Raw genomic sequence first — 14,653 nt, 5'->3', positions numbered from 1 at the left:
GCACTGCTCTGTGTCCCACAGATGTTGATTATGTTGCATTTTAATTTTTATTCAGGATTGTGTTTCATTCAGTCTGCTTTTATTTCCCAGAAGCTTCCTCTTTGACCAATGGATTAGTTACAAATGTCTCATTTAACTTCTGTGGTTCACCATCATCTTTCTATTATTAATATCTAGTTTGGTGTAATTTCAGTCAGAGAATGCACTCTATGTGATTTCAAATCTTTTACACTGTGTTGAGGTTTATTTTGTGGCTCAGAGAATGACCTACTTTGCTATCTGTCTCAGGGGTCCTTGAATTCCGATCCTCTCAGTCCTCTAACCTTATTGTCTTTCTAAATATGGATATAATTTTTGTGGAGAAAAGCTATTTTGCTTCTCTTGTCTATCTGTATACATTTTACAATTTGTTTTGTTGATATATGCTGTATCTATAAAGATTTATTTCTGAGATGTTCACTGTGATTCTTTGAATCGGAAGCCTAGCTGCCTATCTGTCCCTATGTCTCTTCACCCACCTGGTACACTGGCCTCACAGGGTCCTCTGAACAGCTTCAGTGACAATTGGTTTTGGCTACCTAGGCCAGAGGAACAACCACAGTAGGATTCTTCCTATGCTGTTTTCCTTGAGTGTCTCAGTGAAATTTCCCTATGGGGAAAATTTGAAGCATGAACCCTTAACCTAGCAACATCTTGCTTCTTATTCTCAAGAAAGTCTTCAGAAAAATTTACATTGACCACATTATAGTTTTTTTATTTATTTAAAAAAGGAGACATTAACAAAACTGTAGGATAAGAGGGATACAACGCCACACAATTCTCACTACCAGAACTCCGTATCCCATCCCCTCCCCTGATAGCTTTACTACTCTTTATTATCCCTCTGGGAGTATGGACCCAAGGTCATTGTGGGATGCAGAAAGTGGAAGGTCTGGCTTCTGTAATTGCTTCCCCACTGAACATGGGTGTTGACATAGAGCATATGTTCATAGGTATCCATAAACTAGCACATTATAGTTTTTAAGACATTTTGACAGCTAATATCTTATTAAAGTGGCACAGTAATCCAGTAAGAGAGACCCTCAGCTGGAGTTTTCTCTCCATTTATAGATGAAGGAGCTTGAATTCAGAGAGGTGAGACATTTGATTGGAGGTGAAATGGCCCAAAGTGGCAGAATTGAGCCCTGCACACTGGCTGTTTACTTCCACACCCCAGGCAGGTGCTTGGCCTGTAATGGATCATATGAAGGCAGCTGGAAGATGAGATTCCCCAGAGTCACGTTAGGGTAGGCTTGATGCTATATTTTTCTATGTTGCAGCTTTTCTCAAATGGTATGGGATTAGACTGCTTCCAGGTTGAGCTGTTAAGGAGATTATTATCTGTTGTTTCTGTATGCTTTCTACAGATTCCCTAGCCCATAGCATATTCTCTAGCCTTGGAGACAAAAATTGAAATAGTTGGGCTTTCACTGAGATCACCTGATTTCTTTGAATTTCAGTGTTGGGAAGTAATTTAGATGACTAATACATTTTCCTCTGGTTTCTAGGAAACAGAGGCTCAGTAAGGAGTAACAGGCAAGGTCACAAGGCTGGCTAAAGGGAGGAATGATCCGCTGGGGCAAGCAAGGACCTTTCCTTATTGTTTAGGGACAGAGAAGACAGATTTTTCCCTGATTCTTTTCAGGTTTGGGGTGAACCCCCGGCACACTTGTGTGGTTCTGGGAGGAAGATGCCCACTCGTAATATTGCTTTCTATGCTTTTTTTGAAGTGGGAGGCTGTAGAGGAGCTGCTCACTAAGGATCCAGAGAAGGTTGTGAGATAGGATGAGGCAAGAAATCTATCAAGAAAACTCTTAAAAGTCAGACTAGACTGGTCAGAAAGCCATGACCCAGTACTTAGGTGCTTTCTGTGGATTAGTGAATTATCCGGGTTTCTGACTCTGAGTCCCCCCCCTCTATAAAGGGGGCACATGGTCCATTCTTGGGGATATTGTCTCATAAATTGTCCCCAAACACAGGACCAGACAGTTGAGTTGAAATAGAGAGGAGTTTAATACACTGGTGTGTATATGAGACTCCAGATCACTCTGGGAAGTTCTCCCTGAACCTTGGAAAAGCACACAGTTTTATTCTGGTTACACTGCAGTCCTCAAAAAGGGGTGGGGGGACAGACCAGATGGACTTATCTCATTAATTCAAATTAATCAGGAAATAAAGGTAATCTTTCACATAGTTACAATATATGCCCCTGATCCTCGGCCTTGGTGCAGGCGGAGATAGGGAGGCCTAGTATGTATTAGTCCCAGGCCCACTGGATACCTCCCTAGTCATCTTATCTTCAAGCACCATTACCTTGGGCCTACTAGCTTAGGAATGTGGAGGGAGGAGGTATAGTAGCTGCTGTCACTAATGGCTGTGAGGCCCATCACACACAGAGGAAATACAGACAGGCTATATGTCCCTACATCACAGAGGAAATACAAATCTCTACAAGCACAGATTAAAATACCTCCAAAGGATGAATATGCACTCTGTGATAATCTATTCTTCCATTTCACTATCTTAAAAAGGAAAATATAGGGGAGTCGGGTGGTAGCACAGCAGGTTAAGCGCACATGGAGCGCAGCGCAAAGACAGGCACAAGGATCCCGGTTCGAGCCCCCAGCTCCCCACCTGCAGGGGAGTCGCTTCACAGGTGGTGAAGCAGGTCTGCAGGTGTCTATCTTCCTCTCCCCCTCTGTCTTCCTCTCCTCTCTACATTTCTCTCTGTCCTATCCAACAACGACAACATCAAATAATAACTACAACAATAAAAAAGGAAAATATATACATATACATATATATATGACTATGTCTGTCAACACAGATTTATATATAGATGATAAATAAATGAAAGAGCGATAGTAAATCCATGAAGAGATATCCCACTTCATAAATGGGCAGCAGGCTCACACAGTCCATGAAACCAGACCCCTCTTTTCATTTTCAAATGGCACCAAAAACCAAAAACCAAACAATATTAACATTAACTCAGTATGAAAAATGCCAATGTCATTAGTTGTTGGGGCTGGTAGCAAGACTAGGTGAGGAAAATATCACTTATATCTTTGTCATGTGTTTGATAAGAGCATGTCTCTGAGTTGAGCACTCAGGATGACTTGGTGTGGTGAACCAGACCTTTGGGGAGTAAATTAAAGAGAACTCTGATTGTGTTAGTGGCCAGCCATGCCCATATGCTCACTGGTGTAGGCGTATAGTGTGCTCAATACCGTGTGGTACTGTAGTGCAGCTTGGGGAAAGTCCCACAGTCTTTTTTTTTATTGATTAATTTATTCTTATGATAAGAGGACTGCTTAGCATGGCTTCTGGTGATGCTGGGGATTGAACATGCTATGCTATGCAGGTTCTGTGTTCTACTCAAACATCTTTTGCTGTAGTACCAGGGAATAACTCAGGGTCTCAAACATACATAGTGCCACTGAGTAGCCTGTCTGGCGCAATTTTTAAATTGTTTTGAAAAAAATACTTATTTCTTTGAGAACAAGAAAGAGAAGCAGAGAAGGGAAAAGAGACTGTTCACTTCTGGCATATGATGTGTCCTCTAGGGCCAGAAGCATGTAAATCTGGTGTGTCACCTCTGTGTTGTCTCCCCAGCTCCCTGGCCCATTTTATTTTATCTACTTAGAATTTAAAAAAGAGAGATAAATAGAGAGAAGAGACACTAAAACACTGCTTCACTGCCCATGGAGCTCCCAGAGATGGAACTCAGGATCTCATGCATGAAAAGGTATGTTCTCTACTTGCTGTACTGTCTCCTAGCCACCATAATCTTAATAACTGAAGCTCTATGGGGTCCTGTCTAAGGTCCCCAGTTTGTGGGGAAATTATTAAGAAGGAGATAGCTTTCAACTCCACTACTGTGTGGAGGACACTGGCAATTAAATATGGCCACAGACATCCATTTCCATTGTTTTCTTATGACTCATCAACTTATGTGACTAAACTAGGAAGACTGATGACACTGTGAGCCTTGGGAGTCTTCCTGAGCTCTGGGCCCTGAGGTCGGTAGATGAACTCAGTGCTAGCATCATGGTGGAACTGTGGAAGTCCTACATCTCAGTGGTGAGAGGAGGAAGTGGACAACAGAGTAGTTTGTGCATTTGTGGGGTCACCTGACTGTGAAGGACAAGCCAGAGCCAGCTAGAGTCACAGGGTAGAGGGTACTGGGGTTTTCTGTGTCCCTTATAAAGTGTGTGCCTCTTCTGTCCCTTGTACTCTGGTCCTTGCCATGGCTGTGAGAAGGTGCTGAGTGGGGCCAAGTGGTGGTGCACCTGGTTAAGCACACACATTACAATGGTCAAGGACCCAGGTTCAAGACCCTGGTCCCCACTTGCAGGGGGAAAGCACGAGTGGTGGAGCAGGGCTGCAGATGTCTCTCTGTCTCTTTCTATCTCCCCTCTCAATATCTCTGTCTATTTCCAATACTAATCAAATTACACACACACACACATATGTAAAAGAAGATATTGAGCCAACATTCGGTGAATGAATGGGCTTATGCTTTTGCTATTACTGAGGACCCTAGGAAGCTTTGTTGTACGTGGGTTTTACTTTTTGCTATTACAAACATAGTCGAAAGATCCTGTGCTTCTTTCTCATGTGTGATACACGTTTGAGCTTGGCCCCCACTGCATTGGAGGAAGTTTCACTGCTGCTGTGGTCTTGGTCTCTCTCTCTCTCTCTCTCTCTCTCTCTCTCTCTCTCTCTCTCTTTCTCTAGCTGAAAAAGTCATCTCAGAGTGGTGAAGCCCTACTGATGGAAAAAATTGGAGTTATTGTTTATCAATCTTTTCTTATGAATTATGTAATTACTCATGTATTAAAAGAGACCTGAGCACCAGTCTGCCAGGTGTGGTGTCAGGGATCAAACCCAGAGCCTGATGCCTGCAAGGAATGTGCTCTGCCTAACTGAGCCACCTCCCTGGCTGCAATGTTTATTTATTTAGAAATAGCATTTTAATGGGGAAAAATCTCTTTGTCTTCTAAACTAACTTCTGAGTTTTTGTTTGTTTTAGAAGACAAAGAGATAAAAGTTAGAAGAGTGATATTGAGTGATAACTTTGCAGATCTCTTTAACATCTGGGGTGATGAAGAAAGATATCCAGATTCTCTACTTCTCTCTTCACTCAATCTGTTGTTATATATCACATACTACCTTGAAAACTCCAATGTGTGTTCAAGAGAGAGAAATACAAACAGTGCCTTGGTGTTGTTTTTAAGAGCCTTGATGCAGTGGACCCTAGATGACTCTGAGTACTTTGGCAGCCTGAGAAAATGCTTCCTGAGACTATATATCTTGCCATGTCATTTCTGGATCAGAGGCCATATACATTTTTAACCTTGCTAAATATTTCCATATTGCTCTCCAATGAGCTCAGATGAATTTATAGTTAACGCAGAGCTTTCAGTTTCTCATGATTGAGTGAAAATTTAGAATTACAAGGCTTTTGAAACTTCAGTGATGTAAAGCAATTTTTTTTTCCTTTCTAGATCTGGGAATTCATTCAGGGATTATTCAGTGCTCCCAGGCCAATTTTTAATGTTTTAATTAATTATATAGTTTTTTATAAGACAACTTCTCATCTATGGATTATGGTGGTGCCAGGGATTGAACCTGTGACCTCTGAGCCTCAGGAATGAAATTCTGGTGTGCAATATCCCTGGCACTGAGCATGTCCATGTATTTATGTTTTCAGTATTGTATTTTTAAAAAAATTTTATTTATAAAAAGGAAACACTGGGGGGTCAGGCTGTAGCGCAGTGGGTTAAGCGCACATGGCATGAAGTGTAAGGACCGGCTAGATAAAGGGCCAGAAAGCTGGATCAGGAAAGAGAGTAGCTCCCAATTATGGGAAAGGTGTATAAATATTGTTGACTATAAACCCCATCTACTTGATCTGGGCCCATATTCAGCTTAAAAGCCTATGTGACCTCTGCATCCCTATAGATTTGAGCTTGCATTCTGTGGTCATAAGTAGGAACATTCCAAGCTGCCCTAATTTTAGAACCCATCTTCTTCAGGTGGTAAAGTGTAGTCTCATAAATCACTATTTAATTAATATGAAAGGGGAAAAACTGATAGAATATCTCAAACCTTTTAATGCATAGACCATAGAGTGAGTATATGTTCCTTCAATCTAAGTACTTAAGACTTCAAACTGGGGGTCGGGTGGTAGTTCAGCGGTTAAGTGCACATGGCACAAAGTGCAAGGACCACCATAAGGATCCTGGTTTGAGCTCCTGGCTCCCCACTGGCAAAGGGGTTGCTTCATGAGTGGTGAAGAAGATCTGCAAGTGTTTATCTTTACCCTCTCCCTGTCTCTCTTTCCCTCCCCTTTCCATTTTTCTCTGTTCTACCCAACAACAACAGTAATAACCACAACAACCATAGCACAACAAGGGCAACAAAAGTGGAAAAATAGCCTCCAGGAGCAATGGATTCTGAGCCCCAGCAATAAACCTGGAAGCAAAAAAAAAGTCTTCAGAGGTATAATCAGACTGAATTTTAACAGTGGTCTCAAATTGTTAATACATTTCTTTTTCTTAATTTTTATTTTATTTTATTTGTTTACCGGATAGTGACAGAGAGAAATTGAGAGCGGAGGGGGGGACAGAGAAGGAGAGAGAGACAGAAAGACACCTGCAGCCCTGCTTTACCACTTGTGAAGCTTTCCCCCTGTAGTGGGTATGGGGAGGGGGGAGGGCTTGAACCCGGGTCCTTGCGTATTGTAATGTGTGTGCTTAACCAGGTGTGCCACCGCCTGGTCCCATTACATTTCTAATAATGATTTGTTCTTTGAAATGTTGACTTTTCTAAAAGCTTAGACCAGGGACAACAGAAGCAACCAGAGATGTTACTTTATAAGACACAGCTATATATAGTGTCAAAGGACATAAATTATGGTGATGTCATGTATGATACAGCAAATCCTAACAAAGGGATTTTCAAAATTAACCCAATTGCCAAATAATTTGATTATAGCAATTACAATCTATTGCCTTCTTAAACACTAGGACAGCAGGAACCTCCTGCTTCCTCTGTAAAGCCCATATTTCCCCCAGTCCTAGAACCTCTAGGGTGGGGCTTACTTTCCTGCATGCTTCTCTCAATTCATACCAACTGATACTGCATCTACTGATACCAGCCTAATCAATGCAATGAGTACCACCTCAGCATGCTTCACTTTGGACTGTGTCTAGAGAAGTCAGGTGTGGAATGCCACCCCTTTAGCCTCTTTACTTAGGTGAGAACTTTCTTTTCTCATAGGGTTCTCTAATTCCATTTCAGATTGTTCACTTCCTAACAAAGTCCCAAAACCTAGATATAGACCTGGGCCCATGAGATAGGGCATATATACACATGTATCCATAATTTAGGGCAAAATATATACCTGAAAGCAGAAGTGCACACTAATCTGCAGTGAGGTAATATATGCAGCAAGCAAGTAGAAAGACCTCAAAAGACACCATAAAGTGTCCAATGAAATACTTTCTACTTAGATACCCTCCTCACCTATTTCCATTTTACAAAAAAAAATTAAAAACATTCCATACATTTCTACTAAGACCTAGATACCCTCCTCACCTACTTCCTATTACACTTCCCTCAGTCACTCCAAAGCTAAACTTATAAAAATAAGGACTACAAAAGCTGAACAAGGGCAAGAGACTGGCATACTTTAAAGATGACTCTTTAGTCACTATCAGACAACTCCATCATCTGGGGCCCTAGTCAGGGAGTCCTGAGATTCCCAAACAGACATGATAGCCCTAGACCTTGAATAGATCCCTCTCTCCATTGTTACTGGTCATCTCCATCAGAAACAACACAATAGACCTCTTTGTGGACCCCCATAGAATCTTGCCGTCAACATGGATCAACAAGGTAGAGAATGTTACATCCTCTGAAGGGAGACTGGACAGCATACTGTATCTACCACCTCAGGGAGATGGGTCCTAAAATTGGGGCAACTCAGTATTCTTTTTAGACAGAGACAGAGACAGAGAAGCAGAGAAAGCAGAAAGGACCAGAGTATTGAAGCTTCTTTCAATGTGATGGAGGCTGGGTTCAAACCTAGGTCATAAGCATGGCATTCAGTATTGTTTAAGAGGAGTTTTTAGCATACCTGAGGCCTGAAAGTTCCAGGTTCAATCCCCTGCACCACCGTAAGCTAGAGCTGAATAGGGTTTTGGTTAAAAAATGATTAAAATAAAATGAAAGGTAATCTTTATTTTTTCAAAAAAGAGGAGCTTTTATCATATTTGTTGTATGGTCTACTTTTTTCTTTTTTGTTTGTTTGTTTGCTCAGATTCAGTTTCCACTAAGTATAACAATCTCTTATGCACAGGGTCAGATGTACTGCACTTGCTTTTGTAGATTTTCATGGTAATTTGAACAGCAAGCTTGTAATTTTCACATTCTTTTACTGGAAGTTCCCAGTCTTCCAGAATAATGATATTATTTTGCTGACGCTTTTCTCTTCTTCTCTCATGGGGAGGGCAGGAGATTATACTGTTCCCACCTTTTTCTTGCTATGACAAAATCAGTGAACTCTCTGCTTTCCTGCCCAGTCCCACCCCACTACACCCCACCCCACCCCACCTCACTCTTGAGAAAGTGACTCTGCATGTGGGTACCTATCGCTGAAGAATAATTTCTCTTGTCATGGCCATGAGAAATGTTTGGAGCATGCTAGTTTGCTGACTGTTTGTACACTTTACTAGTTTATTCAGCCTATAAATATGCCATTAAAACTCATTTTAAATGTTCAACTTAAACAGTCAGCATACACGAAGAAATAGTGGATATTTAAGCAAATACAATACATTTCAAGGGATCGAAATACCACATCATATTCTCTTTACATAAATGTGGGAAATCAGTCTACATAATTAATTAGACAGTAACTTATGTGAAACTCAGCTTACAGAAAAATGAAACAAGTAAAAATCAGTTGAGTCACAAAGATGACACAATGAAAACTATAATATATCAACCTTAATTTGATTACTAACATAAAGATCACTTCAGGACAAAAAATTAATAAGTGAAGGAATCACCTTAGTTCTTTAAAATCCCTGCTGAAAAAATCCATGTCCTACTGTACTTCAAAGCATCATAATTAAACAAGAAAGCATGCTACATGCAAGATCACCAAGTTCAGACTGAATAAAACAAGAAGTCTGTTCAATAACAGCCCTGAAGAGATATAACACGCTGTGAGTCAGCACATAGGACTAGACAACATTCAGGCCCTCAGTGGCTGGAGCAGTATCCTGAGCTACTCTCATTGGACAGTGCTACCATCCACGTATGCAAATCTGGCACACTGAGGGTTTGTGTTTTGGATGAACCCGAATGAATTCAGTAGTAGTTGCAGAAACCAAGGGATTGGATAAAGGGGTTGATTCTGAGAAATTTCAATTAGCTGCTTCTGCACTGTCTATACTGAGAAATGTTTAATCTTTTTTACAGAATAGTTGAAGTGGGGTATGTTTACTTGTGTTGTAGAGATATACTGGTTGGTGTTTCTGCAATCTCACTTTATGTATATTGCTCATAAAGCATATATGAAAAAAATGATGCAGTACAACTGTGAGAAAAAAATGGGAAAACGTGAATGAGATTATAAAAAATATGACCTACAAATATGTACAAAAAGCAGACAGAAAAAGAACTAATCGGCCACTGAAAGGTGTGAAAGGCGATATAGTTAAGGAAACGGGTCTGATTGCACTGCAGACACATACTAAAGCAGCTTTGGTGTTCTATGCTCATGATTTGTGCAGATTATATATATTACAAGCACGGGGGCGGGGCAGGCGTTGGGGCACCTTGTTACGCGCGCATGTGTAGGCGCGCCCACTAGCCAGCATAGGGGGAACGCTTGACAACCCGTGGAGCAGATCTCTCTGCCTTTCTCGCTCCCTCACCCCCTCATTTTCTTTCAGTCCTAGCCAGTATAAATAAAAACTTTTTTTTTAAGTTGGAACCGGTAGTGGCTCACCTGGTTAAGCACACACATTACCATGTACAAGAACCCGGGTTCGAGCCCCCAACCCCCACCTACAGGGCAGGAAGCTTCAAGAGCAGAGAAGCAGGTCTGCAGGTGTCTCCCTTTCTCTGCCTGTCTCCTCGCCCCCTCTCAATTTGTATCCTAGCCAATGAGAGAGAAAAGGGCAAGCCAGTCACCAAAAGCGGTGGATTCATAGTGCCACCCCTGAGCCCCAATGATAACCTTGGTAGCAATAAAAGGATAAAATAAAAGCAAAAAGTTTAACGGTGGCAGAATGCCACATGACAAAGGTGCGAGTTTCCCCCACATTTTAGAGCTACAGCTCTTTTGTAGACAAGTGAGGTGGCTCTTAAAAGAGCCTTTGGTTTGCATGGGTCGGGTGAGTGGGTGAGTCGGCAGCTCAGCTGTTGGTGGTGTAGCGGATGAGGGCCTTGGTGCCCTCGAGCACAGCGTGCTTGCCCAGCTCCCCGGGCAGCAGCAGGCGCACAGCCGTCTGGATCTCCCTGCAGGTGATGGTGGTGCGATTGGAGGTGAAGGCCAAGTGGGACGCCTCCTCAGCGATGCGCTGGAAGATGTCCTCTACGAAGGAGTTCAGGATCTTCACGGCCTTCTTGGTCAAGCTCATCCCTTTCTGCACGTTTTTCAGCACCCTCGGGAAGTACCTGCCGAAGTTCCTAAGGCAGTGGCGGCGGCGGCGGCGGCGGCGACGACGGTGGCGGCGGCTTCCGGAAGGCTGCGAGCCTTCGGCTTCCTCTTCCAAGGACTTCTCTTGCATGGTTTCTTCCTTGGTGACCTCCGCGTTGGCATCCTCATCGGGGAAATCATCGTCGGTGATATCCTCTACTGTGAGGACATCCGTGGTGTCTGTCTCTACTGGATCCTCATCCATGAGGTCCATAGGCTTGACATCCTCCAAGTCTTCACCCAGCTCCAAAGCACAAGGCTCACTCATCCTGAAGTCGGTCGGCTTCTGGACAGAGGCTGTAGAGGAGGGAGAGCTGCTTTTATAGTCATTTTCACTGACGTCACGAGCACGTGCTAGTCCTGATTGGACAGAGTACAAAGTGGGGGCGCTTGTCAGTAAGCCCCACCTTGTCATATGTGATTGGACACTATGCCTCACCATCTTAACCAATCAGAGTAGGAATCTGACAACCTCTGAAATGTGAGTGACCTGCAGCAGGAAATTGTGGAAAGATGCCACCAGCAGCAAAAGAATTTACGGTTACAATAGCTGGTCCATGCCTACATATGAGAACTTTGGACGGACAGCATCCAAAACATTGAAACTAAAAACATTGCAGTTTGAGCTCTTTGAGTGAACCTACCCTTCACAACCCAAGTCACTGCTAGCAGAAATCTCTGGCCACTTTGCGGACATTTCACCCAACCTGGAAGCCACTATGTCTATTGCCCAGCCACCTGTAGTATGAGCGACAATTTTGACAAGATCAGCAGAATGCTTCTGGAAACCACCAGGCAGAATTGACCTGCTGTGCCCAGATCTTTAAACATTCACACATTCACTTATTAATGAGGGGGGGAGGGGGCAGGGGGAGGGAGAGGGAAAGGGGGTGGAGGTGACTGTGGGGAGAGAACATTAGTTTGGTCTGGCATGTGCTGTGCCGGGGACAGAACTAGGAACCTCATGCTTGAGAGTCCAAAGCTCTAGCCACTGCACAACCTCCCAGGCCATATATGTCCAGTTGTTATTAAAACTCTCAATGAAGGGAGTCAAGTGGTAGCTGCAGCAGGTTAAGTGCACGTGCTCGTGCTGCAAAGCACAAGGACCGGCATAAGGATCCTGGTTGGAGCCCCTGGCTCCCCACCTGCAGTGGAGTCACTTCACAAGCAGTGAATCAGGTCTGCAAGTGTCTTTCTCTCCCCTTCTCTGTCTTCCCCTCCTCTCTTGATTTCTCTCTGTCCTATCCAACAATGACGACATCAATAACAACAACAAAAATTACAACAATAAAACAAGGGCAACGAAAGGAAATAAATAAATTTACAAAAAACAAAAAACTCTCAATGAATCAGGAAAGGGGAAGTAAAAAAAATGTCAATCTAAAAGGAGATATCAAAATTAGAAATGAGATCCTTAGATTTACAACTTGCTGAATTTAAAATTGTTCTCTTTACACTGTAAGTCTGCAAGAGACTTCACTCACATGCACATATGAAAACACATGTGAGCAGTTAGCTGAAAAGACTGATTATACTAATTCCCTAAGAAACAGTCCAAGGGCGGACTGGGAACCAGTAAAAGAAGATAACTCCTTAATAATAGAGTGCCTCCTGATAGAGATGACCGGTAACAATGGAGAGAGGGGTTTATTTGAGGTCTAGGCCAATCATGTCTGTTTGGGAATCTCAGGACTCCCTGAATAGGGCCCTGGCTGATAGGGTGGCCTGATAGTGACTAAAGAGTCATCCTTAAAGTATGCCAGTCTCTTGCCCTTATTCAGCTTTTGCAGTCCTTGATTTGCTAAGGTTAGCTTTGGAGTGAGTGAAGAACTGTAATAGGAAGTAGGTGAGGAGGGTATCTAAGTCTAATTAGATACTATTTCATCAGGAACTTTATACGGACTCACTGCAGACTATTGTGTACTTTTGCTTTCAGGTATATATTTTGCCCTAGTTTATGAATACGTTCTGAACATATACTCTATCTCACTGGACCTGGTCTATATCTAGGTTTTGGGACCTTGTTCGGAAGTTAACCACCTGAAATAGAATTAAGAGAATCCTGTGAAAGGAAAGGTCTCATCGGAGTAATGAGGCTGAATGGTTGACATTCCACACCTGACGTCTCTGGACACAGTCTGAGTGAAGCATGCTGAGGTGGTACTCCTTGTGTTGATTAGGTTGGGATCAGCGGATGCAATATCACTTGGTATGAATTGAGAGAAGCATGCAGGAAAGTGAGCCCCACCCGTGAAGTTCCAGGACTGGGGGAAATATAGGCTGTATTGGGGAAGTGGGAGGTTCCTGCTGTCTCAGAGTTAAAAAAGACAATAGATAGTTATTGCTATAATCACATTATTTGGCAATTGGGTTAACTTTGATTTGAAAATGAACTTAACACCAGAAAAGGTATTCATTCCTTGAATATGTTCATAAATAAAAAATCCCAAATTGTAATTGGAACTGGACTTAAGAAGACTTGAAGAAATGGAGGAACTCAGTGTGTTGAGATACACGTGGCCAAACTTTCAAGGGTACATCCTCTGAAGCCTTCGAGGTACAGCTAATTCTACTACTGGCAAGACATTTCCAGTCATAAAGAGAGAAAAGATGGGCTAATAAGATAAAGCCAGTGGTGAAACCTTACTATCCCACTTCTTAAGGCATCCATTCAAAAATGGCACAAACTCCTTGAAATATTAGTGATCTGCTTCCTTATTTTGATTCAAGGAGCAAGAAATATGTCCACTGTATTCTCAGAGTTCATATCATGCAATGACTGATTTTAAAAAATGACTTTCTTTTTAAAGAAATTATTTATTTATTGAAAAGATCCAGGTTCAAGCCCCAGTCTCCACATACAAGGAGGAACTTTCATGAGTGGTGGAGTAGTGCTGCAGGTGTCTCTCCTCCCCTCACTTTCCCCCATCACCCACCCTTGATCAAAAGAAAAGGATATAAATAAATCTTAAAATAAAAAAATTCAACTATTGGAAAGCAACGGGTGGGGAGAGAGAGAGAGAGAGAATGAGATGGAGTGTGTCAGAGCAATTTCTGGCATATTTAATGCCAGGAATCTGCCACTCTACTCACTGCACAACCTCCTGGATCACTTAATCATTGTTGTTAAAAGCAAGGTAATTAACAAAATGAAAAGCCTACCAGGAATGCTATCAATGTGCTCCACGATCTCCAAGGCTTGAGCTTGCAAGGTTCTGGCTAGTTTACCTCTCATTTCCCTTGAGTGATGGACAGGTCACCTTCTATATCTGCAGACCAATGCCTGTGACTTGGGGTTTCCCACCCTTCCTAAACTGAGCTGGTAAGGGCTTGGTCAATAGCTGCTCTCACCAGAGGCTCCCATCATCCAAAATAAACCTTAATTGAAGTAGTTAGTTGTGCCTTCTTTTCTCCTGTCATCAAAATGGCCACAAGTATCATCGCAGATGTCTGGGACAGTCCGAGTTTTCCATTTATCCTTGTTCATTAATTTAATGTTATGACCTTTCATACTTACATCTCAGACTATCCTTGTATGATCATTTTCCGTCTTCCAAAATTACTTTCTTTATAAGTTCCTTTAGTGTGGTATTTTCTGGAATAAGCCCTACATATTTTCATCTTTTTCAAATGTTATTTCTGAATGAATATCTTGAGGAGATGGGTCCTGAAGTGGAGTTGAGTGTTCATGACTATTAGTCATGATGAAAACCCAAGGAAGGGACCAGCTATGCACTAAAGAGTTACCGACATCATGTTTTGCTCCCAATTCTTTCTCTTTGGCTCAAAAGGCTCTACCAGTGTGAACTCATCTGCTTGAAAGTCACACTCCTCTTCTGCTGTACTTAAGAAAACATGATTTCTGGAGGCAGAGGCAACATCCTATTCCAGTTT

The 14,653-nt window shown here is 42.4% G+C and overlaps 1 protein-coding gene across 1 annotated transcript; it reads right to left on the bottom strand.

Moving 5' to 3' along the window:
- Positions 1-10,466: 10,466 nt before the first annotated feature.
- LOC103120091 (histone H2B, sperm-like) lies at positions 10,467-13,994 on the bottom strand. Its single transcript, XM_007530460.2, has 2 exons — positions 13,922-13,994; positions 10,467-11,119 (listed from the first exon to the last, which is right to left on the bottom strand). The coding sequence occupies exons 1-2, from the start codon at positions 13,992-13,994 to the stop codon at positions 10,476-10,478; spliced, it is 717 nt and encodes a 238-aa protein (XP_007530522.1). The 3' UTR covers positions 10,467-10,475.
- Between the last annotated feature and the right edge of the window lie 659 nt (positions 13,995-14,653).

The sequence above is a fragment of the Erinaceus europaeus genome, chromosome X (assembly GCF_950295315.1).
Source record: "Erinaceus europaeus chromosome X, mEriEur2.1, whole genome shotgun sequence".
Taxonomy (NCBI): domain Eukaryota; kingdom Metazoa; phylum Chordata; class Mammalia; order Eulipotyphla; family Erinaceidae; genus Erinaceus; species Erinaceus europaeus.
Note: the sequence above shows the minus strand (reverse complement) of the source record. Positions and strands in the feature narration are given on the sequence as shown.